General features: G+C 39.6%; 2 protein-coding genes across 3 annotated transcripts; one reads left to right on the top strand and one right to left on the bottom strand.

Moving 5' to 3' along the window:
• The first annotated feature begins 569 nt into the window (after nucleotides 1–569).
• LOC137294239 (uncharacterized) lies at nucleotides 570–18243 on the top strand. 2 transcript variants are annotated; one of them, XM_067825236.1, is made up of 11 exons: nucleotides 570–634; nucleotides 1849–2412; nucleotides 3143–3327; nucleotides 7670–7700; nucleotides 8042–8128; nucleotides 8855–8978; nucleotides 10920–10950; nucleotides 11652–11760; nucleotides 12356–12475; nucleotides 12726–12806; nucleotides 13429–13984. In XM_067825236.1, the coding sequence occupies exons 2-11, from the start codon at nucleotides 1890–1892 to the stop codon at nucleotides 13629–13631; spliced, it is 1494 nt and encodes a 497-aa protein (XP_067681337.1). In that variant the 5' UTR covers nucleotides 570–634; nucleotides 1849–1889; the 3' UTR covers nucleotides 13632–13984. The 2 variants fall into 2 exon arrangements, with proteins under 2 accessions (XP_067681337.1, XP_067681336.1); XM_067825235.1 differs by having other exon boundaries at nucleotides 576–634; nucleotides 1846–2412; nucleotides 13429–18243.
• On the bottom strand, nucleotides 18242–24700 carry LOC137294240 (uncharacterized). Its single transcript, XM_067825237.1, has 6 exons — nucleotides 24281–24700; nucleotides 23413–23569; nucleotides 21543–21713; nucleotides 21309–21424; nucleotides 19902–20019; nucleotides 18242–19024 (listed from the first exon to the last, which is right to left on the bottom strand). The coding sequence occupies exons 1-6, from the start codon at nucleotides 24556–24558 to the stop codon at nucleotides 18938–18940; spliced, it is 927 nt and encodes a 308-aa protein (XP_067681338.1). The 5' UTR covers nucleotides 24559–24700; the 3' UTR covers nucleotides 18242–18937.
• Nucleotides 24701–25292: the final 592 nt, after the last annotated feature.

The raw sequence follows: 25292 nt of genomic DNA, 5'->3' as shown, positions 1-25292 counted from the left end.
GAGTACAGCACCAAAAACTTAAAACAACACGTCATAATACTCGTTTACGTAATTGTAGGTGATTAGGGTTAGGGATAGCTTAGGTTAACCTAACCCTAACGTCCTCACGAGAAGTTGTGGTGCTGTGTTTTAAAGGTGCGCCCATATTTTTTAATCTTTGAGAATTTAGCCATTTAATTGTTTAATTGTTTGTGATCGGAATCCATTTGAACTACATATAGTATACAGATGACTCAAATGACCAGTACCCATTGACGTTAATACTATGCCAAGATTCATTTGCATTCGGTCCCCTCGTAACTTATAGGACTGGTTTAATCAGCTGAGCGCCCCGCACCCTTCCACTAATCAGCAAATCCCCGTTATTCGAGTTAATCCTGACGAACGTCATTCACAGTGATATTACCGAACACTTGCAAGTGGATACATGAAATCGTTCTTGAAGTCTTGTACACGTGGTAGAAGTATCCAACGGTAATTATCCCCACTTACCACACGGTTTATTATTATCATTATTTTTTTTATATATAATAAGCAATATTTCGTTTCCTCGTCACTATCTTCCGGTCACATTTAGTATCAACCGGAAACTACTGGATGGCGTCTTTGGTTTCGGTCGTGACATGCCCACAAGGTGGGTAAAACGTGATTTGCGGAGATGTTTTTTCCATGTCTTTTAATTCTGAACCACCAAATGTTTTTGGTCATATCTAGAAAGTAGTTGTTACAGTCTAATAGGCACGGTGAATGATTTTGATGCAATGAAAATACTACATTTTGGAAGTCTCATTTTGAGTTTGAGAACTCGAGCATTGTACCTCGATGACACAGTAATGTGCTCCGATATTACATGTCTGCAAAAAACACATAACCTCCCGCATATGTGTATTGTAGTTATGTTTTCAAAATAAATTAGTTTCTGGAGATTCACATTCATTAGAATAATTGCTTCCTCGCCCCAAGCGTTCAGCTTATCATCATAATCCCAGTTTCATGCTTATCCCAAGTTCTAAATGTAAAATCAATAACACGCCCACATGGGCTGTCAATACACTTAGGTGACCACTGATCAGACATGTGTGGAGGTTTTGGTACCTGCTCCGTGTATTGGTATAGTAAAGAGCCTGTATGATTTTCATATACACAGAACCTTTTGTAAAACAATAGTAAAAGCTTAACCTGAAGTTGCAGTCCAGGAGATTAACTGTTTAAGTTGTGAAGGGCAATAGGGAATATTTGTTTGAAGAGGAATGTTTAATTTACATTTAATTTGTGAATATGTGAAATGTGTTGTTGGAAGACTAAACTACTATAATATTATTATCATTTTCCTTGAAGTTGAAATTATCATGATTAACAAATACCATTCATTGCTTCGGACTTGCTTAAATACCCACGATGATTGGGATTGGGATTGAGTCATCATCATATGATAATTGTTTAGATCAATGACAGCTGTCATACAGCTGGAATATTGCTGAGTAGCGCATATTTGCCATAAGAGTCGAGTATCAGGATGGGTGGTCATCCTTGCAGACTTGGTTGACAACAAGTCATGTATCCCCGTTGTGTAGATTGATCTGCCTACTGTTGGTCACAGGATTGTCTGTTCCAGACATGAATATTTAAAACCAACCATCTTTTCAATTGGAATATTGCTTAGTGCAGTGTAAAAATGAACTCACTCACTTGAATATTGTTGAGTGCAGCATTAAACAAGAGACAACAAACAAAAGACATGGTCGCACATGGGAGGTATTTATAGCATGCAACTTTTTTTGTTAATTGTTTAGTAACAAGGTGAATAATGCAGTTGTTTATATAACTTATTGTTTCCTCTTTCAGCAGGTTAGATGTGGATGTAAGAGCAACAAGAGTTGTCTGGGACAATGTCTGAAGATACAGCTGAAGGTGAGGGGCAGTTGTTTGGAGAGAGCTCAGTTGATTCCATACCTGCCACAGAGGCTGTGAGTGGAACAAATGAAGAAGAACAGATTCAAGAGTCGGTGTCAGAAAACAGGAAGCAGACTAGTACTGTAGAAGACTTTCAAACCAGTAGCATGCAAGATGATGACAGTGAGTTCCGTAGTCAGAGAGAAGCTTCAGAGGGGGCTGCTGATGATGTTGGAAGAGTTGAAACTGCAGATGGAGCTCAGTGTAATGGCAGTGATGTGAGAAGCACAACCACAACGGACGATGCTGATGAGCTTGATGATGATTTTAGTCAGTCAGTGGCAACCAAGGGAGCTGAGGCACTGCCATTTGGGACAGGAAGTGAGGAATGTGAGGAAGGAAGTGCAGTGGATCCACCACAACCCAAGGATGATAAAGAGGCAGCAGCTACTTCAGAGGCTTCAACACAGAAGGAAGGAAAGAAGAAAAAAAAACATATACAAGCAGTCATTGACAATGGTATGCTTGTTGCTTTACCAAATTGATGTTCTTGTTTACAATGTTAGTATGGTTAATCATTGTTTATTTCAGTTTTTGTCACTAACTATGGTTAGTTGCAAAATTATGACCATTATTGTGATGATGACACTCTTCATGGTTGTCATGCATTTTGTAAATCTTTGTAGAAAATGTTTAGTTTATGTTCCAGAAATTATGCACATTTTGTCCAAATCCAAACTTTTAATTAAGTCATTTTTTTCACTTTAATCGTTGATTATTTTATTTGAAATTATGAAAACTAAAATTGTCTCTTGAGACATTTCTCTGCAAGTTGCAAAAACCTGTGATCCGTACTTAGATGATGAAATGTCACACATTTTTTGCCTCCTACCAGAAGTACCATTTATCTACTGATTAGTTGGTCTACATATTTATCGCTTGTATTTTGCCATGTTGTAGAGTCACTTGAAAATATAATAGTACCACCATCTTCCTAACAAGATCGGCAAAGCAGTTCTAATATGACCCTTCTTTTGTGACGTTTTCTTCTATGAAAAAATGAAAAAGTACTTTGTGTCCTGTATCTGTTTAGAATCAAACTTAACACATGTAATGAAATATCAGACATATCAAATATCATGACAAGACACCAAACCTTTACAATCATGAGACAGCCTAACATTTTCTACACTGCTGAGTCAATGTTTGCTTTTGTTCCTATTACAAATGTCTTGGTTTGATATCACAGATGAGGAAGTAAATGTTGGCGATTTATCCCAACTGACAGAAGATTCTCGTAACATTCTGTTTGGCCGCGCCCTAGTGTACGAACGTGACAGCAAGAAGAATTGTGCCCTAAAGTGTTACCTGGCTTGCCTGTCTCACCTAACTCCTCAGTCCAACTTCGTTCTGCTGCCACAGTGTCTCAGAAACGTCAGTATACTTTGCTTCATTTCTGCATGTTTTGATTCACTACGATTTAACAGTCGTCATCTCTAAATCAGGTAAATGTGCAGGGATATTGTCTTTTGATGAGTCAGCGTTAGCAGATCTATCTACTAGTGTTTCTGCTAGCTTTAACAGACAGCTGGACATTGCAACCAGGTCAAGTTATTGCACGTGTCTCTTCATGACATAACTAGGCAGTTCTCTTTCAGATGAAGTCCTCCTTGGGGTACATATATAGCATTAAAATGTCTATTTTAAAATGCTTACGACAGTTACAATATTTCAATAAATATTTTACAAAACAAAAATCTCGTTTGTGTCTTGTGAGACTGGGCCACCACACAGCCAAGAGCAGGTAACTCTCGCTGTCTACCTCGTACCTCACTTTTCATGTTGTCAATATCACGAACAGTCATCCATTCCACAGTCTTCATAATAGGAGCTTGCGACCTTGATAGAGAAAATAAGGGAGAAAGCATCTAATTCTGTATGTATGGTTCCTCTTTTAACGCATGTTTGCTATTACTAATCTACATATCACTCTTTTCATTCATTATATGTTGTACCTTTGTGTGGTGTCCGCTGTTTCCAGCCATGTGGCTGGTAAGAAGGTGGTCGGCATGGTCTTCATGGTCACTTTTTCCAGCTTTCTAAGCGTTGATAGAGGGCTTACTTTACATGCTTGCTTTATCATCTCATGTTTTGCAGTGAGATGTTGGTAAATTTCTGTTGAGTACTGTGTTTGTTACTTACGTATCCTTTACAAATTACTCTAGTTTGCGTACGTATAGTTGCAATTTGTTCCTTGTTAGGAGTAATAGCTTTAATTATTTAACAGTTAAATACCGCCTGTGCGAACTATTGTTTCTGTTGAATATTTGTGTGCATTATATAGGTTAAAACGGACCTTGCTACTAGCCATAGCGCGGCTCTGTTTTTTCCAGTTCAAAGGTTGTGCCACATGTAGCGCTATGCTGCCGCCTCAGGACAGGCATCAAGCATGCCTCAGATGTTTGGCAGAAGAGGCTCAGGGCTGTGAAATATGTCCGGCGGTTTCTCCCAGTACCTTAAAGACAAGGCACACGGATTTGATATTTTACACGTCATTGATCCAGGCAGGGGGGATATGTTCTCAGGGGCAGGGATGGGGTGTTCTAAGCCAGCAACGAGTGCTCCAGTTCCCCCTCCTGCGGTTGCGTCCACATCCACTGCACCCCCTCCTGAAATAGCACAGCCGTTATCTCTTGAACTAATATCTACTTTCAACATATGTCAGGCTAGGTGGCTGACTTGTGTGCTGGCGATTAGATGCCTTGAAGTCGCGGTGGCTGAGCGGGTTAGGTGGCTGACTTTGTGTGTTGGCGATTAGGTGCCTGACTCTGAGGGTGCAGGTTCGAATCCCGGATGGGACTCGACCAAAAAAGTACTAGAATTTGTACTTTACTGAGGAAGTGAAATCTCAAATATGACATATGTTGCATTTGACCACTTCCTAAATGGCATCGTATAATCATAATATCTACTTTGCTCCAACAGCAAATGGCTTCTAATTTCAGGTGCTATGTCCGGTCTCCAGTAGGAGATTGGTATCCATTCGGAGTCTGGAGTGTCTCCTATTTCAGTTTCCAGTGGAATCCCCAACCAAGCCATGGGCTCTGGTGTGGGATATCCACAGGGGGTGAACCGGTACTGACTACTTTCAATCGGTAACCGACCACTCTGTGGTTGCTGGTACTGGTTTGGCGGGTGCTATCCCTGCGGTTGGGTCTAGTTTGCCCCTCATGGTGTCACCTTCGATGCCGGCTTTACTGGCAGTGTCCACACCAGGGGAGTTGTCGATTATCTGCCACTCTGATGCTCAGCTCTGCTCAAGCCACTCTCTCTCTCACCGGTGTTCCCACGACTGATTTCCTGGAGCTGTCTCTTGACATGGAGACGTCGCTGCTGGGGGATTGAGTTTAGGAGACCATGGAGGAGGATGAGTCTCTGGGTGGGCTAAGCGAGTCATTTTTCTCACTCGGTGTTTCACTGAGGCAGGTTCAGGAGCGATACGCTCCTGAACCTGCCTCAGGTTGCTTGGCAGCACCGGACCCCACAGAGTTCAGGCTCCTGGGCGAAGCGTTCGCTCCGGCCAAGGTGGCAGATACTCGGCTCTGTATCTTACCTTCCATTTTGGCCGAGGTTGTTAACAATCTCCTGTCAGGTCCCAGGTCCAGGTTCAATCTACCCAAACTAGACCATTGGTATCTGATCTCGGGTTATACAATCCTCCAGTGGTTGACGACTGCATCTATGCATCTATGCAGTACAATAATGCAGCTCAGTGCCTTAAAGTTACCATCCACACGGCGTACACGTCGATGTTGCAGCATTAGTGGATTGGGGCGGGGCAGAGGAGGAGTTTGCCTCCTCGACCCTTGCACAGCAGCTGACAGAGGTCCACTCTCATCTGGTGCGGGATTCTATCAGGTCCTTGGCTTGCCAGATGATGTCAGCTGTTATGGGCCTCTGTCATCTCTGGCTTTCGGTGGTATGCTATTCATCCGCCACTCAACAAGCTCTACTGGCGCCTCCCTATAGGATGTGGTCTACCCTTTTTCCTGGGGCTGTGACAGTAGTCCGAGAGGCCGCGGGGCTGTCTCTACGTGTAAGGATTCTAATCCTTTACTGGAGCAGCCTCACACGTCTTGCGAGCGCCTCCTCTCCTCGGTGTATCCTTCGGTTTCGGTCAAGGAGACTGCCAAATGGTCGCAACCATTGCAGACATGCAAGGGCAAGGCTGTGGCACCCCAGCAGTCTTTTCTGAAGAAGGGGAAGTCGGCCCCCGGGTTCCCAATAGTAATTCCTCCAGAGCCGTTGTTGACCCCAAATCAAGCAGTCGGTTTACTGCTGAAGTCGGGGGTTCATTGCCTACTGCCACACATCCCTGTGGGTGGCTGTCTGTCTCTCTTCCTGACTGAATGGGAAAAAGTCACCTCCAGTCCCTGGGTCCTATCCACAGTCAGGCATGGCCCCTTACCACAGAGGAAGTGAGACCCACCTCCCTTTTCCAGGATCTGTTGCACTCCAGTGCAGGGTGTTCTGGAGAAAGCAGAGGACCTTCGCGCTGAGGTCCAGTCATTACTGGTCAAGGCGGCCATCGAGGTGGTTCCGACGGGACAGGAACAAGAGGGATTATACTCCACTTATTTCCTAGTCACCAAAAAGGGTAGGATGGAAGGTTCAGGCCTATTCTAAATCTCAAAGGCCTGAACAGCATGCTGCAGGTACCCTCATTCAAGATGGAGACACTACGGTCGGTGATCTCATCTGTCGAAAGAGGAGACTGGCTCACATCCATCAACGTCAAAGACGCATACTGCACGTTCCGATGCATCCCGAGTTAAGGAAATACCTCCGGTTTTCCTTCAAGAGGATATGGTATCAGTTTTGGGTGCTTTCTTTCGGCATTGCTACGGCTCCGAGGGTGTTCACCAAACTTATGTTAATCCAAGCACAAGTGGCCAGGGTGGCTAATTCCTCATTTACGGTGGTGGACGGTGTTAGGGAATATATCCAGGGGTTTGAAAAAGTGGTGGCCGGACTTGAAACATTTGGGCCACTAAAGAGTTTCTGTCTCTGCATCATTAATAACTGTTTATAACATGTTAATTGACAACCGCATTATCGTACATTGTTATGTTTATTATGCATTTAATTACCAAATATAATTTCATATTGTATCTTTTCAGTTGTGCCATTTTTTGTGTATCATTTGAGTGTAGCAATACTATTATATTACTCTTATAGGATATTTATAATAGCACACATATCCATGCAACTATTGCTTGCTCAAGGCACTTGTATTTGTTTCCCTCGATCTCAGCATCACATCATATTATCAATCTCAACTCACTGGGGAGTATATAACTCTTGCTGCCACTAGGTGCACCAAGTTTATTGTGGCCCTTCTCATCCTAAGGAGATACCCAATTCACAGCTGGATGGACAGTGACACATAGTCACAGTATATGCTTATATATGCTTACCTTTTTCAACTGCCTGAGAAGTATACTGCCTTTGAGTGCCTGAGGGCTGTACATTTCCTGTTGGCTGAACAGAGGTATACTTGAACTAAGTCACTTGCGTTGTGCGTGAAAACATAAGGCTCATGTGTATGATCTTGTGTTTACAAGACCCTGTGTAGATCCACAGATGATGTGTATTCATATGTCCTTGTTTTATGGAAATCAAAATTAGAAATTTCAAGCCTTTAAAAGATGTATATTTAATGAAGTACATGTTATAAATTTTGGGGTGGATATAACAATTATTTTGTCTCTTGCAGATTGCTGATCTTTACTACAGAAAAGAAGAATGTATCCTTCGAACTAATCACTATACTAAATGTAACTACATGTATATACTACATACATAGAATCTTGTCGACATGGCTGAAATATTGCCGATGTGACGATAAATTGTAACTCACTCACTCACTCACTCACTCACTCACCCACCCACCCACTCACATACTCACATACTCACTCACTCACTCACTCACTCCAGAATCTTGGAACCTGATGTGTACTTAATGTGTGCCTTGCTCCCACACCAAATTTGATCAATTAATTTTTCTTGGTAATCATCAATTTCATGATTCTTAATCTTGTTATCTACCTTTTCACTGACCATACAATTATCCTTAACTAGTACACAGATGAAAAGGCAATATTGTTTATCCAAGCAGAGAAGCTTTTCTATGAAAATGCCTTGGTTGATACAAATGAAATACAACAGAAAATAGGTGAGTTGTTTTTGTATCATCATTATCATTACTAGGATGTTTCTGTTTTTTATTATTATATATACATTTGTGCATTGCAAATATCCATCTTAGATGCTTAAAGGCAGCTTTGATTTTCACTCAGTCATTGGATGTCAAACTCAAACAACACATCATCAAAGAAATTCCAACTCTCTGGGATCACAAATGTGATCAGTTTTTAAGATATAGGTATTAATATCATGAGGAGATATCAGTAAGAATCATCTAGTATCAAAATGTTTGCGATGGAGTTATTTTAAAAAGTACTGCCCCTTGCACAGAAATTGGAAAGTAATGCATTGAGAAATGGCAATTCCTATTTGAGAATTTTGACTGCCATTCCAGGCTATCGTAGACCAAGTGGGTCTATGATTGGAATGAACAAGTATGATTTTAGCATTGTTCTAACCATATCACAACAGGGGACACCAGAAATTGGCTTTACACATTGTGCCCATGTTGGTAATCAAACCCGGGGGGTCATTTCATGAAACAGCTAATGTTAAGGTTAACGTAACTTCCTTTCTTTAACATTGCACTACGGTTAGTGCATTGTGAAAGGAGGCCCCTGTCTGCAGCATGATGAGAGAATGCTTTAGCCACTAAATTGTTACCCAGGCGCCCTACATGAATGTGTTTGCTGGACCCTGTTTCCATGTTCATAGCAACTGAAAGAGCTGACCAGCATTTCATCCTTGTCCACAGAGTCGTTGCGACAAGGGGACACCACAGATACATCCAGGTCTAATGAAGATGCTAAGATTGCTGCTGACTCTCTGCGAGCAGATGAATATGAACATCTGGCCAAACTGTGTGTAGATAAAGAACAGTGAGTATGGTGTAGTATACATGGTATAGACACACACCGCCCTGTTACAACCGCCATCTGGTTGTTTTGTAAATTTTGTAAACTACTGTAAATCTCAAAATTTTTGCAAGTTTAATATTTTTGCAAAAATTGCAAATGAGATATGCTGGTCAAACACAATAAACAATCAACAAATAACATATCTCATCATCTTCATATAATCAACAACAGATCTGGACAACAGCTCAAGCTGATCCACAGCTCAAGCTTCATACAGTGATTACCAGAATTGATAGTCCCAAAATTTCATTTGGAACCGAACACATAGCCTAAACGACATTTCCTGTCACTGACTATTTGCTCCAGAGTGATCCCTGTGTTAGATGACTCATAAGCTGGAACTGAACTTCTCACCAACTGATGTGTGCTTAAACAAGCGTTAACTGTCATAATGTTGAATGCTCTACTCTGAGCTAAATTGTTATCCCCTGTTTTGCGCTAAACTCAGGGCGGGGGATAGCATATACTATGTATGAATGCTCTACTCTGAGCTAATTTGTTATCCCCCGCCATGCATTATATAGTATAAGGCTCCGTCCGTCCATACATACATACGGATTCGAATATCTTAAGAATCATTAGCTACATTTTTTTCATATTTGGTATCTAGGTTTATCACAGTAAAAGAAAGGTCCCAATCAGGTTTGGTGACCTTGACCTTCCTCAGGTCACAAGGGGACTTTAGCATTTTACCTTGTCAGCAAGATATTTCAAAAACTGTTCTCTGGATTTTCTTCATATTCAACACCAAGCTTTATCTAGGGAAGATGCAGGGCCTAGTCACTTTTGGTGACCTTCAGTTAATTTTCAAGGTCACAGCAACACTTTGAAGATTTCAGCACTTAAGCTGCATGTTATGCTTGTCGGCGAGATATCTCAAGAACTGTTCCCTGGATTTTCTTTATATTCAGCACCAAGTTTTATCGAGGGAAGGTGCAGGATCCAGTTAATTGTGGTGTCTTTCAGTTAATTTTCAAGTTCATGGCGACTATGTTTTGTAGGAGTTTCATACACTGGTCAAGGTCTAAGTGACTCCTCAAAATATTTTTGTGTTTGGACAACTACAGTGCAAGGTATCAAGAGAGTTGGAGAGTAATGTTTTTGGTGACATTTTACATCATCTTAAACTACAACCTTCACTTTAATTTCTTTTTAAATTTGATTTGATAATATGCATGGAATTATGTCACCTAAGTGACAATGCTTATTTTGTTTTTCAATGAGAACTATCATGTAACTAGATTAGTCACAGGATTGCAGGAGGTGTTGTGTTTGTCCACAATCTCAGTTATTAACTGAACATGAACAGAAAGATTTGTTTTTCAAATAATGTAGTTGATGGTGAGGGGTAATAGAATCAGATCATGCATTCAGAGTTTTCTGCAGCTGACTTATTGAAAGCCAACTTCTTGCTGAAAGTCAGCGTTATCCATAAATGTTTATGCTTTATCAATATCATTTACTCACCAACTTCTAGAATGCTGATCAAACAAGCAAGAGAGTTCAGAGGGAGTTTTGAGTATATTACTCGCCCATGGAAAATACTGGAGTGTAATGTTTTATGGCATTATTGACCTAGTGTAATACCGCTAGACGTCATGATGGTTCAGTTTTGACGTCACAGTGCTTAGGCTGCTGTCACAATGGTATGAGACCTTGCTTGATTCGTGGAAATGGAGAGTTCTCACACCGCTGGCAATTTCGGCACAGTGTTTGTCATTTTATGTTGGAGAGTAATAAACAGAAAACTAAACTTGTTTTCATGAAATACCATTTTTATTTATAAAGTTGTAGAGTGAAACAGTTTGAGAGTATTTTCCTTCTGCTGTGGTTTATAAGGATATGGTGCGTATGCATATACGTTGTTATGTCTAAAGTGTTATTGATTGCCTTCATTTTCAGGCCCCAACTGGCCCTTGAGTATGCTGGAAAGGTGAGTAAAACCTAATGAGCAAATGCTCTCACATACGGATGTGATATGAAGAGCTTGTGTAGCTAAACATTCCAGAGTTTGTAGATACATTAAGTCTTCAGTGATTGATCAACATGGCCTTAGAGACAAATATTTGAACCCAGACCTGTGACAAATGACAGAAAACATTCCTTAACTGGAAATAATATAAGTAAACATAAATCTCATATGTTTAACTAATGTCTTTGCTCAGAGATGCACTGATATCATGACCAGTGACTCATGAAGGTCAAGTGGTAGAATAGACCTTCAGCGATCCATGCTTGCCATAAAAGGTGACTTTTCTTGTCATAAGAGGTGACTAACAGGATCGGTTGGTCAGTCTTGCTGACTTTGTTGACACAGGTCATCGGTTCCCAGTTCCGCAGATCGATGCTCATGTAGTTGGTCACTGGGTTGTCTGGTATAGACTCGATTGTTTTCAGACCGCCACCATATAGCTGGAGTATTGCTGAGTGTGGCATAAAACTAAACTCACTCACTCACTCACTCACTCACTCACTCACTCACTCACTCACTCACTCACTCACTCACTCACTCACTCACTCACTCACTCACTCACTCACTCATGACCAGTAATCATGGTATGTTTTTAATTAGTTTTGATTTAATTGGTTTGATGAAGTGTGTGGAAACTAGTATAGAACATTCTTTTTTCTAAGGCCACAAAGCTGAGGCAGAAGATCTATGGAAATGACAATCCCATCACCAAAGAGAGTCTGGACTTCTTTGCCACGTTATATGCTGAGGTTGGCAAGCAACAGTACTCAGGTCAGACTGTTATTATAAATTATATAATGTGGTGGAGATGCTGGTCAGATGGCATGGGTTTTTGGGGGATACTGGATTAGTTTTGCCCCTCTAATCAAGCAATATCGCCCCCATTCCCAGAATTCTCTACTGATCATCAACGATGACTCAATACCCTGATTGTGAACACTGATGCTTACAATAAATTATTGGATTGTTGTTAGGCCTTTACATTAAGCGTTAATATTGCTAAGTGTTTAGGAGAAAAGCATACTAGTAAAGATAGGATCAGAAAACGAGTTCCAGTTAAAATCATTCCGGACCAGTTGATGTACAATGAACATTTTAAATGGTTATCCACATGTGAAATAAGGGGATATTATGAACATTTTAGTCTGATCAGTGTTTGAAATTACAGAGGGTTTTGTGGTCAGTGATGTTTAGTACTAGAGTATTTATATCTAGGAACTACCTGAAGCTTTGATTTACGCGATTAGGGATCGAATACCTTGACTTTCATATTTAATTCATAGCACATATGTTTGCAAAAATGAGGTTTATAATAGTCTTTTGTGTGAGACTTACAGCTTGTACAGTGTTTGATATACTTATCCAGATTCTATGACACAACTGAATGATGGTGATGGAAGTGATGGGGCTTCTGTAAGTCCAGCAGTCACCCCATCAATGGAGCGCTCTCCATCCTCCATTCTGCGCCAGAGAAGAGCAGGAGATGGTAAGCAAATAAGATGGACATTAATTCATTCAAACACCATTGAAGATAATTTCTAGAAAACATATACAGATAAGACACAGTAATAAATGTCGGTTCTTTTCTTCCATTTTTGTTGTAAATCATGTTTGCAGTTGCTTGCTTAAATTTCATTAAGTTGAAAAATATCAAACAGTGCAGTGTATAAGCCTGAAAAGTTTCACACATGTATTACGTCTGCTGATTTAAGAGACAGTCGGTGGTCTTCTTTCAGACAAAGAGAAAAAGCAGGTTCGGTTCCAGGAGCCTGAGGGAGGTTCATCTAGTCCAGGATCTGACAGCACCAGGGAGCAAGGTATAAAGCATAAAGAGACGCAGTCTAAACATATGTATGGATGTAGATGAGGTATCCGCAGCACTGTGGGAATGCCACGTTAGCAGGGTAGCCTAGTGATAAAAGCATTTGCTCATCATGCCAAACATCCAGGTTCGATTCAATATGTGAATCCCATTTCTGATGTCCCACTGTGACATTGCTGGAATATTGCTAAAAGAGGCTTAAAACACCAGGTTCGCAAAGGTCCCTAGCAGCTGATCCTGGTAAAAAGAGATGACCAAATGGTTCAGATTGGAAGGTCTGCTCACTTGATTGGTTTGCTCTTTGTAAACAGATTGCATATTTTTTGTTCACAGTATTGATCACCAGACTGTTTGGTTCAAGCTTAATTATTTACTGGCTGGAATCGGATTAGCTATTGCATAACGCAAACTGAAACATGCGGAAAAGTCTTCATGTTAATGCTATCAATGGCATCCTCTAGAACAACAGCAATTCGAGAAGTGTAATATGATGTCAGTCCAGACAGTTTTCAGGTGTGAAGTAAATGTGCTGCTCCATAATTCTAGATATAAGGTTACTATTTTTACCCTAACTGATAATTTGCAGGCAACCATTTTGCGTTGTTTCTGTTTGACAGAAGAGTTCATATCCCATACTCTGCTGTGGGTGCTGTTTGCCATCTGCTTCCTGTTGCTGTGCATCCTGGGACTGTGGCTCCTGTGTTCTATGTCAGATGCCCTGGCTTGTCAGTGGGTGAAGGGAGAGCTGCACTATTTTTACATGCGTGTGAAGTACTATTACTACCAGTACGCCTCAACCAAGAAGATCAAATATGCTTGACCTCGTCAAGTTGGGATGACTGCCAATGAGTGGTGAATCAAAATATTTTCAGGTCATGATACTTCTCAGAATTTTGGAACTATATGAATGATATATACCATCTTTGAAATGGCTCCTGATCAAAATTTTACAACTACTACAAGTTGATTAGATGCTATTTTAATAATGACAATTATTTGTGACAATTGTATTGATGACAAAGATGTTTTACATTAGGTTAGCGGGTATGCATATATTTCTTCGTATTCAGTTGGTGTCAGATTATTAGCTTCGGGTGTTTTTGTCATGTCCCGCATATGTTATATATGAAATATTTATTGTATTTTGCAAACTTTAGTAAGCACAAAACAAAATGTTGTTATTCCTAATATATGACAAATATGATAATGAAACGTGTTGGACACTAACATTATATTACATTATTTGTGAGAATGATGTTGGAACGATACAGCCTATGTTTCATGTATTAATCGTGTCAAGTATATATCTGTATGTCCAGTCACCCATGCTATGGCTCTGGAAATAACTCATCATGTGAAGCATATTTTATATGTCTTTAACATATGTGTATTTTGTTTGTCATAAGCCTCCAAAGATGTGACTGTTTTATTAAATCATTTCTTGCAGAAAATGTATGTGTGAACATGTGCAAATGTGCTCTACTTGGTCAGTCACAATGTTCTGCAAGCAGTAAACTGCTTCACTTCAGCAGAACACATCCCATTTCCGTCTACTATGATGTACAGACGACTTTTGACGAAATTGTGATGTTTCAGGTAGTCGTTCATTTTGTTTCACTTTTATGCTGGTGGATGAACTCTTAAAGGACATACACTGCATACTTGATTTCTTTTGTACTGTAAACCATGGTTGCATATACCTTGACAATCTGAATGGTGGTTGGGTAGCCTAGTGGGTAAAGTGTTCGCTTGTCCCAGAGGCCCAGGTTCGATTCCCTACTTGTAAACCGCCACATGAGTACAGTGTGTGAAGCCCAATACTGGTGTTCCCCTGCATGTTGTGTCAGGAATATTTACAGGGGCAGTGGAGTAGCTTAGAGGTTAAAGAGTTCACTCATCACGCCAAGGACCCACGTATGAATACGCTTACGGATTACAATGTGTGAAGTTTTGGCATTCCCTGCTGTCATATTGCTGAAATATTGCTAAAAGCAGCTTAAGAATATACTCTCTGACTCACTCCATTCTCTATCAAACATTCCTACAAAACTAATTTATCAAAATGTTACTAGTAATGAATGCTCTGTGTGATAATACCAACAGTATTTGAGAATGAAATATTTTTATATGCTTGTAGTTTTGCAGTTACTCTATTGTTATCCAGTGATGTTTTACATACTGCCTTAATGTATCGTTACCCATGTCCTGTTCTTTGTGACTTGTTAAAATGGTGACATTTACAAACCACAGTTTATTAACTTCGTGGAGCATAAGATTTTCTTTTACCCAGCATTCATAAAATTATTTTGGAGGTCCAGACCAATTTATTGTTCTAATTCATGGAAAAAGATGAGCGTCAGGAGGAACAGCCTGTCATATCTTTACAATCTTAGGTTCAAGAATCGATGGAAGGCTAATTCAGTCATAAACATCTATAGTTTGTATTTCTGATCTTACTGATCTCAGTGGTGAAATCAAGACACTATGAAAATAGTGGCGCTTAACTTTTGTGCATGTGTATATATTATATGACTGCTGACTATGCTGCTATCTCTACTTAAATACAGCTGTGATGTCACTGTTGTCTGTACTGCAGGTTATAGGTCATAGTATATCATCAATGCATTGATGTATTTTCTGCAATGCATTTTTTAGTTCAATCGTTAATTCTAAGCAGATGCATTATGAATGTCATTTTCTTCCCACAGAGGTTACTTGTCATATCTTCCTATGAACCTCTGTTCTAATACGGCCATATTTCGCGACTCTCATAAAATCTCCTAGCGGCAAAAAATGGCAGCAGATTTATCTCCCATTTTTCTCTCCAATCAGAACACATATTACATCGATCTAGATTCAACTTGACAAATGCAAGCAATGTGGAGAAACAAATACGACATGACTGAGTTCTGTCTAGAAGAAACATTTGAGTAGCGCGCTCGGGAAAAGGTTCTAGTGTTCACGATGCATTCGGAAATTACTGAGATCTTGCGAACGATCACTTTTGAAACAAGGTCGCTGATTACACAACTAAATCTGATTGCCTCCAATCACGAGTCTTGAACACTCGCACCATGAAATGGTCGTATTAGAACAGAGGTTACGTAGGAAGATATGACAAGTAACCTCTGTGGGAAGAGAATGTATGAATGTACTGGCTACAACAAACCTGTCCCACAAAATGCATGTGCATTCAAACTTGCAAGCTTTGTGAAATGCAGCACAAAGATTCTAATGTATATTTGTGTGGTATTTATTTCAATTTATATTTGTTTCACTATCAGGCTGTATTTTTAATTTAGTGTATGATTCATACACTATTCCTTTTCTCTGATGCTATTTAAAGTTAGGAACACATGTGAATCTGGACAATCATTACAAATGATGCTTGCCAGCCAACTGCCTCATGTTATATGTGAAGCATGTCTGGGTACAAGCACATCATCTTCTACAGAATGGCTTATCCATATTTATCTCTGTGGATATACTGCTTTATGGTAATTCTCATCAATATTCCTTTCTTTATGTTCAAAGTTACAAAGTACAATGCTGGGACGTCCCAAAAACACTCACACCAGAGATAGTTTCCCACCATCACTGTGTCTAACATTGAAACCAGTGATCAGAGGGAAGAACAGTTATGCAGTTGAATTACATACATAGTTTCTTTTATGTCCATATCAGTAATTATGAAATTCTGTTATTTGATAAACGATGATGCTTATTTGGATGTGATTTTGCAGTTCGGACGTTCTTGCATTGAAACTAACACTTTGTTGTTTTTTCCAGGTTTTATCTGTTTTTAAGCTATTATTTTAACAATTATATTGATCAGAATGGTATCATTTAACAGAATGTGTGTTTAAAATAAATGTTTAAATTTCTTTGACTTGTGAGGTGTTCAGCAGTAGGTGTTTTGTCAAAGGTGCCCAACTTCTATTATATGTTATGTAGATAGGTATATATAAGTATATATAATACTTATATGTATGTTAGAGTTGGGCACCTATGTGTTTTATGTGTTAATCATGTTTACAATATTGTTCTAAATGTCACATCTCTGAGGAGATGTACCGTATGCATCTGAAACAAAGAATCTGTAACATTGAATTCAAGGTTGTTTCACTTTCCAATATGGGACCTTTTATCGTACTCAATCATTTATTGATATTTTTTCAGTTCATTTAAGATATGTGTTAGTGTATATTTTGCTCAAGTCATATAGTAGACGTGTGAAACATTTACTTTTTTCCAGAGATGTGACAGTTTGTGTATGTTCAGCAATTTGACAAATCAAACTTTTGCATTTTGATGCTTTTACTTGTGATTATATTTTTGGGGGATGTCAGTGTTTAAGCTGACAGTTTTTATATACCAATTTGTTGTTCAATGTGTCTCAACTTAGTCCCATGTATTTGGTGGAGGCTTTATATATGCGCACACACGCACACAATTTGTTGAAATGATATTCCATATAAAATTTGGGTGATCTACAAAATATTTCACTTCATATGTATCATTCAGTCCATTCAGAACAGTTTAAAAATGCAATTCAATTTATATTTTCTCTATCAACCATTTCTTCTTAAAAGATGATAAGTTCCTTATTTCAGATGTGCACCATTTTCACTTAATATATGAAGTTGAAGTTTGTGCCCAGCCCAAGCTCTGATATTTTGGACATTTCAAAACTGCTGCAATTTCTTCCTTGATTTTTATTCTTCATATATTCCTTTTCAGTATAATCTTTGAACAAGAATGGTCAGTTGTTCTTTAATTCATGTTTTTCATATGCCTTTAACTGTTTCAGTCCCAGTTCTGTTATTTATTTACTGTCTGCCACTTTGTCAATAGTCCAAAACTTGAGGCTAGTCTGATTTTTTTAATCAAATTACCTGTCCAAGGTCCTATATCAAGGGGATGCTGTCTACCACGACAGAACATGTAAGATTTATACACAAGTTCAGATATGCTTTTATATTTAAAACAAGGACCTGGTAATATTAGTTGTGAAGCTTGTATCTATATCTATACATAGAAAACACTTTACATGTTTTTACAGAAATTTGATGAGTTTCATAAATATCATTGTACTTTTATTTTCTGTATTATTCTGACCAAACTGTTTTGTAGATCCTTTTGTATGTTAAAAATGTTGTTCCTGGATCATTAGTCTGTTCACTGGTTTAGTCAGCTACTCTGACCAGTTTCAAAGCTTGAATATTTGTGAGCTGAACTGTCACTGGTTGGTCATGTGGAGCTATTTGAGGATGTATCTCGCATGTTGTTGATGCTTTAACGACCCTGCTTGTGTTGAAAAGTATTATACACTTGTCTGACACAGTGATGCTACCGGGCTGCAGGAAGCTGGTCTTCTGAACTGGTGTGCTCCTTCTATTTATTTTGCTTCAGAAATAAACTTTTGAAACACAGAGTTAGAAACATTTTATTAACAAAATATTTTCAGTACATCACTCGAGACATGATCTGAGTTTTACTCGACCCACAAACATGGAGGGTCCCAGGGATCTGTGAAGTAACAGTGTAGAGAAGTATACATTCTTGATAATTTCTTTAGAACCTGGAATGAATCATTCATCATGTGGACAGACGAATGAAATGATGCACATAACTGCTCCAAAAGAAACGACCAACTGCTTAGCACATGCAAAAATATGTTGTGGGTACAATGAATAATATGCATCCCTGTGGGCTCGATGAATTGGTTTCTGCATCAATTTTCTAATTCATTAATACAACCCTGCATGTTTTCATAATCGTTAACTTCTTTTGAGTATATAGAAACATCACAGACAGTGCTTTTTGTCCTTCCAAGAAATCCTTGGAGCACAGGAATGAGTGAGTATGTTGTGTGTCATGCTCCAAGAAATACTGCAGGTATGTTGACTTGGGGCACCAGAACTTAATAGCCACAGCAATGATGACATAACACCATCATTAATATGAGGTAGCTGCATTGTGACCACCCAACCTCCTTTTCTTTCCTTGAGTCTCCACAGAACCACTGATATGATATCCCAGTATACAAGCAAAACTTTGGCCAAGTTTCTGGTAACCATTGCACTTCTTTATGAAACATGATGAGTTTGTTGTTAAGCTGGACTGTCAGTTTCCATATGCCTTTGCTAAGGAGGGTGACAGTTTGAAGGCCTTCCTGTAGAGTTCAGCTGCTTCCATACACTCTCCACAAGCCTGAAATATAGGTTCACACTCATCATTTGAAACATTTTGACAGGGAAAGAAACTCCCAAAAATTTGAGCCAGACCACAAGACTGGTTAGATATTAAACTTGCCAGCCCTGTCCAAAACTTGCCTGTCCGCAAATAAGTTAGGTTTGACAAGTGATGAAGTTAATCATCCAATTGGAATTCATCATTTATTTTTAATGAGTGAATTAATGATCATTTGTTATCCTGTATCAGTTCATTCTGATCCAGGATATCCACTCTCCATACTTAACCTGACATCTATCAAGACAAACTCATGCAAATGAAGGCCAGGCACAAAAAGAATACAGAAATTATGTATGAACAATTACCACTCTGATTTCAGTTAATTCTTCATCTATGTATGACTATGTTGCAATGATAACAAAAATATAAATCACCTAAGCTGTTTCAACAGCAGGCATAGACATTTACTAGCAAACAAGGACCTGACAATTTACCCACATTAGTATGTAGGTGTGCTGCCCACAGGCGCTTTGCCATTGTGAGCGAAGCGGACCCAGGTTGTCCCAAATCAAGTGAAGTGCAATGGGAGAAGCGCCTTGCCTATCTGACCTAACTCCTATGCGCAGAATCAATTTTATCGGCATGCACTGCCCGTGCTTTAGCCTACATCTGTTCTACCTTTCACAAACCAAATGGTTTGCTCATTGCCATGCACTGCCTACTTCTTGTAAACACATTCTCTGTGCCCGGTCCAACTTACCCTTGTTTGCCAGTGATTTCACATTGTACACATGAAGAATGTTTAGTGAACCACCACCTGAGTCTTCTGAGTTTACAACTGAAGCTGCTATCCTTAATATGTATATGTCAAGATTACTTTGCTGGAGCATCTCACCTCCTTGCGTTCAGCATCCTGCAGCATCAACAAGGCTTTCTGGTCAGCCTCGGAAGAGGCACTTGGACTCACATTGCGGAACATTATATCAGTCCTCAGAATATACTTCCGTCCATCACTAAACAACAGAGTACCAAGAGTTACCTTTTAGAATTCCATTGATCATAATAATTTTGGGAATTTTATTTCTCTACATGTTTGAATACACGTTCAGTGTCACAACAAGCTCATTACTGATTATTCTCTCACAAAATACTGTTCCAGCACTGAAATAAAAGTTCCTCTCCTGATACCTACAATTATTTCATAGTTCAAAGCAGCTTTCTGAGAAAGTTGTTTGTAGTTTAACACCGCACTAAGTAATATTCTGGCTATATAACAACAACTGTCTTTATCTTATCTTCATATAAATTACATGTACTTTAATTTCATTGGTCAATGATGCTTGAACAAGTTTTCGTGTCATGACAACTGTAGAAAATATTACCTGCTGCCATGGTAACCACTAAACTCTCTACCAAGAAGTTGTATCGCTAACAATCACACGTCATAATGGTGACACATACAGTATCTAGTGTTTTCAAAATCTGTTTGATTTCGAGTTCACTTTGTGCTTTATTTAAACTATTTTATACATTGAGTCATTTGCACACTCATGTTAAACATAATAAACATTTTTTTAGTAATTTTTACCTTGTCAAAATATCGAGGCCCATGGCTTGATGTACCCTCGATGTTTGTTTATGTTCCCTTCGGGCTGAAGGAACACAAATATTGAGGGTACATCAACCCATGCCCCCCTTGTGACCGGTGAACATCTTGTATAGTTGGTAGTCTTTGACATAAAATAATTTGTACATTCAACAAGGCAGTAAGATAAGTGTGCTGTATGCTTCTCCCTGAGGTAATACGGTTTAATATATGCTTTTTTGAAACAGTATCATCCTTCACCTACCAGCCCAGGTGATACTGCTACAAAGAGGCACACATCAGACCATACTATTCCCGAAAGTATATGAGTGAGTCTGGTCCAGGCAATCAGGTCAATGACATCCAGAGCATTGATCTGTGCATACAATGACATGCATCAACCAAGTCAGCAAATCTGACCAGAGTACTCTGTTAGTCACCTCTTATGACAAGCAGTGGTCGCTGAGGATAAATTCTAACCTGGATCTTCAGAGGCTGAGATCAATAGATGGTAAATACAGGCACCTGTACAAAGTGTATGTGTTTTGTGACTCTTTTGGTTTAGCATTCACTAAATAGAATGTATATATGAGATACAAATGTATGTATAGTGTATGAGCAAAAACTGAAATCATCAAAGAGGAATCTGGTTCTATTATAATCTACAGCTCTCCTATGTCCATCTTTTCTGAGGTCAATATTTAGCATATCACTAACCCTAGTTTCTCCCCTTCATGCAGCCGGTGATGGTTGAAGACAATGGCCATCCCAGGCTCAGGCTGGATACGATACAGGACATTTTTCTCCTCCGCGCAAAACTTGCCATTCTCATCCTGAACATAAACACATTTAATCTAACTGTGTTACGCTATAAACAACAATCAAACACTGAAAACACTTTGTACATAGATCTTTTTGAGGGGTATACTTCGTGTACGAGTTCTTACCTACCTTGTACAGAACTTGTTTCTCATCCACAAAGTTGGTGCTTCCCCCAATGAAGTCTCCATTGAGGTAGAGCATCAGTGTCTGGAGTGACCGTTGGTCTGTGCTGGCTGAGAAGTGGCCATCGAAGTGGGGACTGAAGTGTCCCCCAGGCAGGTAACGACATAGTCGGAACACCTGGAACAAAAAAGTAAATGAGAGTGACTTTCCAAAATGTTTTCCAAATACTGATCAACACCCATACCACTTGATTGCTTATTTGTATAAAAAACACAGAATTATTTAAGATAAATGACAACAGACTGTCAATAATAGTCTGGACATGACAATCCAATGGTCAGTACATTCAACAATGACATACACAGGCTATGACATACCCAAATTTCAGCCAGACCACACGGCTCATTCGATATAAAACCTGCCAGCCCTAACCAAAACTGACCTGTCCACAAAATATCTTCATATACAGTATATGTCTAAAATTTAACCCCACTGTCAGGCAGGTGAATATGAGAATCAGGTAGTCCGTGTTGAACCTGGGTGGTTGTGCAGGCATGTATTTCAAAAGCTGATATACATTAAATATGGTTTCACACAACTTTTGGCAACATTCCATCCATATCATGGTGGGATCTACGTTGTCAAGGTCATACAATCAGTCAAGTCACTTTGTCTGACATCAGATCCAGTCCATTTCATCGACTCATGAATTGAGCCACATGTGAATCGTTGTGAAAGTCAGTTTAATGTCATATCATTTAGCTCAGTTTGGGATAATTCTGTTATCTAGTTCAAAACGTGTAGACCTAGAACCAACAAAGTGGTCAGTTTGTTTACACATCTTTGAACAATATTTCAGCTACATCATAGGTGATGCCAGAGGGGGTGTGCAGGATGCAAATTCCCCCTTTTGTCCAGAAAGTTTGTGAAATGACCATTGACACTCAGGTGGAAATGAAGAGTGCACCCATCCTTTTCTCAATAGTGTGCATCCCCCTTTCTCAAAAAGCTGTGTCCATCCCAGTATATCATGGCATGTCAGACCCTTGAGAGGAAACAAAGATGTTTATTTGATGAAACCATCAAGATGGAAGTTTGGTGCTGACAAACCTTGGATCAAACCAAGGTAAATCTGGGACTCGAACCCATGATCATGGATTTCCTGCAGGTCCAATGGCCCTAACGGTGCAGAATGTCAGGCAATGAGTCTGATACCTTGATCACCCATGTCCACAGATCAGGCAGTATGAGGTAAATCTTGACAGTAACTTGCCTCCAAAGTAATGCAACTACTGGCTCCTCGACAAATGTGTCACTCATTATTACTGTGTCTTCCCACCAGCCACAGTGTTGTTATATGTAGATATAGAATCTGTTCTGTGAGATTTACGGATAATCATAATCCTTCCTATAATCCCACTTTCACCAGGTGAGACTACGGCCAGTGACAAAGTCTTCTTAGATGCTCAAACACTTAAATCAATAATACACACCATGCACAACAACAATGGCAAACGGAAGCAGTCATAGCAAATTACACTTTCAAGACAACTTCATAAAATAAAAGCCTCTGCTGACACTCTTTTTTTTAAACATTTTTGCAAAGTATAATAAGGGACCCTTCATAATTTATAGCTACGAGGGGTGATGATGATTTATATAGAGTTGCATGTACAATGCAATGTGAATGACCCCCCAAAATTAATGTGCAAATGTGTGGATAACCCTCTTAAAATCATGACCACCACCCCTGGCCATAAATTATGAATGGTCCCTAGTTACAAAGAAACTTTTTATTTAATTGACTGTCACATTAATATATTTACATATCTGCAGGTTTTCAAAGTTTTTCTGTTACACATATCCTCTAACTGACCGGATTGAGTCCCAGTGGCTGCCATGTTCCCTGGAGGAGGAAGTCAATGCCTTGTATATGTTGCAGTTTTGGGTCACCATTGATGACTATAGTGGACAGGAATGGCGCCAGCCTTGCCCACAGAAGGTCTGCCAGCTCCTGGCTCCTGAAGGAAACTCTAGGAAAAAGAAGATATATTTAACCATCTTGAAAAATACTTGCCCACAACTTTGTTCCCAAATAATATTTCTGGTACAGAGACATATTCAGTTAATGATCTTGATGTCACATTTCTTATAAATGTATTTTAAGTGAAGTTAATAGATAGCGCACTCAGAACCACGTTTCCCTTTCTAGAGTAATTCCAAACAACATAGTAACATGGAAACATCATGTAACATGGAAACATCATAAGAACTTATATTTTCGTTCAAATCATGCCGATAACAGGAAACAGATATAACGGAAAGACAAAGCAAAAACTGAACCAATTAATAATCCAAATAAGGGAATGTTTGTTTATAATTAATACGTGGGAATGGATGATGTGTGACATCCCCACCCCTACCCCTACCTGCATCTGTACAAAATTGATGGTCACACTCACCACATCCTCAGAACAAAATGGGTGACCCCGGCACCCCCATCCCCCACCTGCCTGTCAAAATCATCATGCACCATCATCATTATAGAGCCCCTACCCCACCTCCCTGATTATGATCAGACCCTAACCACACTTTTTTACTGACTAGAAGTCATCACCTTTGAAACGGTTGGTTTTGACAATACAATACTATTACTAATATTAGTCACATAGTGATGGGATAGGGGTTAATAATGACAATATCACCGTGCATGTTTCATACGTCGCCGTTTAACCCTACAGTACCGATGGCAGCTTCTGTATTCTTCCTTCACGCCGAAGAGGGGCTCAAATCCAACTTCTTCCCCCTTGTCAATATAATGTCGACACTCCTGAGGTGAGAACAGTCCGTGAAGCAGGAACCCCTCGTTCCCGAAGTCCAGGATTTCTGTCCTGTTCACTGAGTCCTGGGCAAACCCGTCACCCGATGGACAACTAACATTCTTCAGTTCGCCAGCATCGTGTAGAATCTCACCCGCCTTGTTGGCACCAACTTCAGTCTCCGCTACAAACTCAGAATTCATGTCTTTTGCTTGAAATAATGTCACTGTACGTTACCGAGATTACATACTGGTGATGCATGAAACTTAGTTGGGATTGCACAACCCAAGACAGTGTGTTTACATGCAGCTTCACAACAGACTAGAGTTATCTCCCCTTCCCTCGCATCCTCTTTGACAGCTCAATCGTACCGAGAAGCTTAAATTACTTGCCAACTCCTTCCTGCAATAATCATAATAACGAATGAGAGCAATGCATAGTGTATATTACACAGGGGCGTGATTAAAAATGTCATGATGAGACAAAGCAAGAATATTCCTTTTTATTACATAAAACAGTTGTACACGCTGTTAGCGTTGATGTTCCTGAATCACCTAAATTCTCCTAACCAAGTTCTCTTTACTGAGCTGGGCAACGTCTGTTTTTGGTATACTGAGGATTCCTTCCAATCATTTTAAGGCAATATGTGGACATAAGATTGCATACAAAATATTCAATGTTTTTATACATGTTTTAATAGTAGTATGAGCGGATTCTCCTTTATGAATACTACAAAGCTGCAGGCCCGCGAAGGTCCGGGGTAGAACAGGCCTTCACCAACCCATGCATGCCATATTGAAAGACGACTATGCTTGTCGTAAGAGGCGACTAACGGGATCAGGTGGTCAGACTCGCTGACTTTGTTGACACATGTCATCGGTTCCCTATTTCGCAGATCGATGTTCATGCTGTTGATCACTGGATTGTCTGGTACAGA

This window comes from Haliotis asinina, chromosome 8 (genome assembly GCF_037392515.1).
Source record: "Haliotis asinina isolate JCU_RB_2024 chromosome 8, JCU_Hal_asi_v2, whole genome shotgun sequence".
Classification (NCBI taxonomy): Eukaryota; Metazoa; Mollusca; class Gastropoda; order Lepetellida; family Haliotidae; genus Haliotis; species Haliotis asinina.
Note: the sequence above shows the minus strand (reverse complement) of the source record. Positions and strands in the feature narration are given on the sequence as shown.

What these genes read in the sequence shown, in the direction of transcription:
- LOC137294239 (XM_067825235.1), top strand. Translation starts at nt 1,890, where the DNA reads ATGTCTGAAGATACAGCTGAAGGTGAGGGGCAGTTGTTTGGAGAGAGC. An exon ending in TGGCAAGCAACAGTACTCAG is followed by an intron (nt 11,761 to 12,355) that starts GTCAGACTGTTA and finishes ATACTTATCCAG; the next exon opens with ATTCTATGACACAACTGAAT. An exon ending in CCAGAGAAGAGCAGGAGATG is followed by an intron (nt 12,476 to 12,725) that starts GTAAGCAAATAA and finishes GTCTTCTTTCAG; the next exon opens with ACAAAGAGAAAAAGCAGGTT.
- LOC137294240 (XM_067825237.1), bottom strand. Translation starts at nt 24,558, where the DNA reads ATGAATTCTGAGTTTGTAGCGGAGACTGAAGTTGGTGCCAACAAGGCG. An exon ending in AGCCACTGGGACTCAATCCG is followed by an intron (nt 21,714 to 23,412) that starts GTCAGTTAGAGG and finishes TTTTTGTTCCAG; the next exon opens with GTGTTCCGACTATGTCGTTA. An exon ending in AGGATGCTGAACGCAAGGAG is followed by an intron (nt 19,025 to 19,901) that starts GTGAGATGCTCC and finishes CCTATATTTCAG; the next exon opens with GCTTGTGGAGAGTGTATGGA.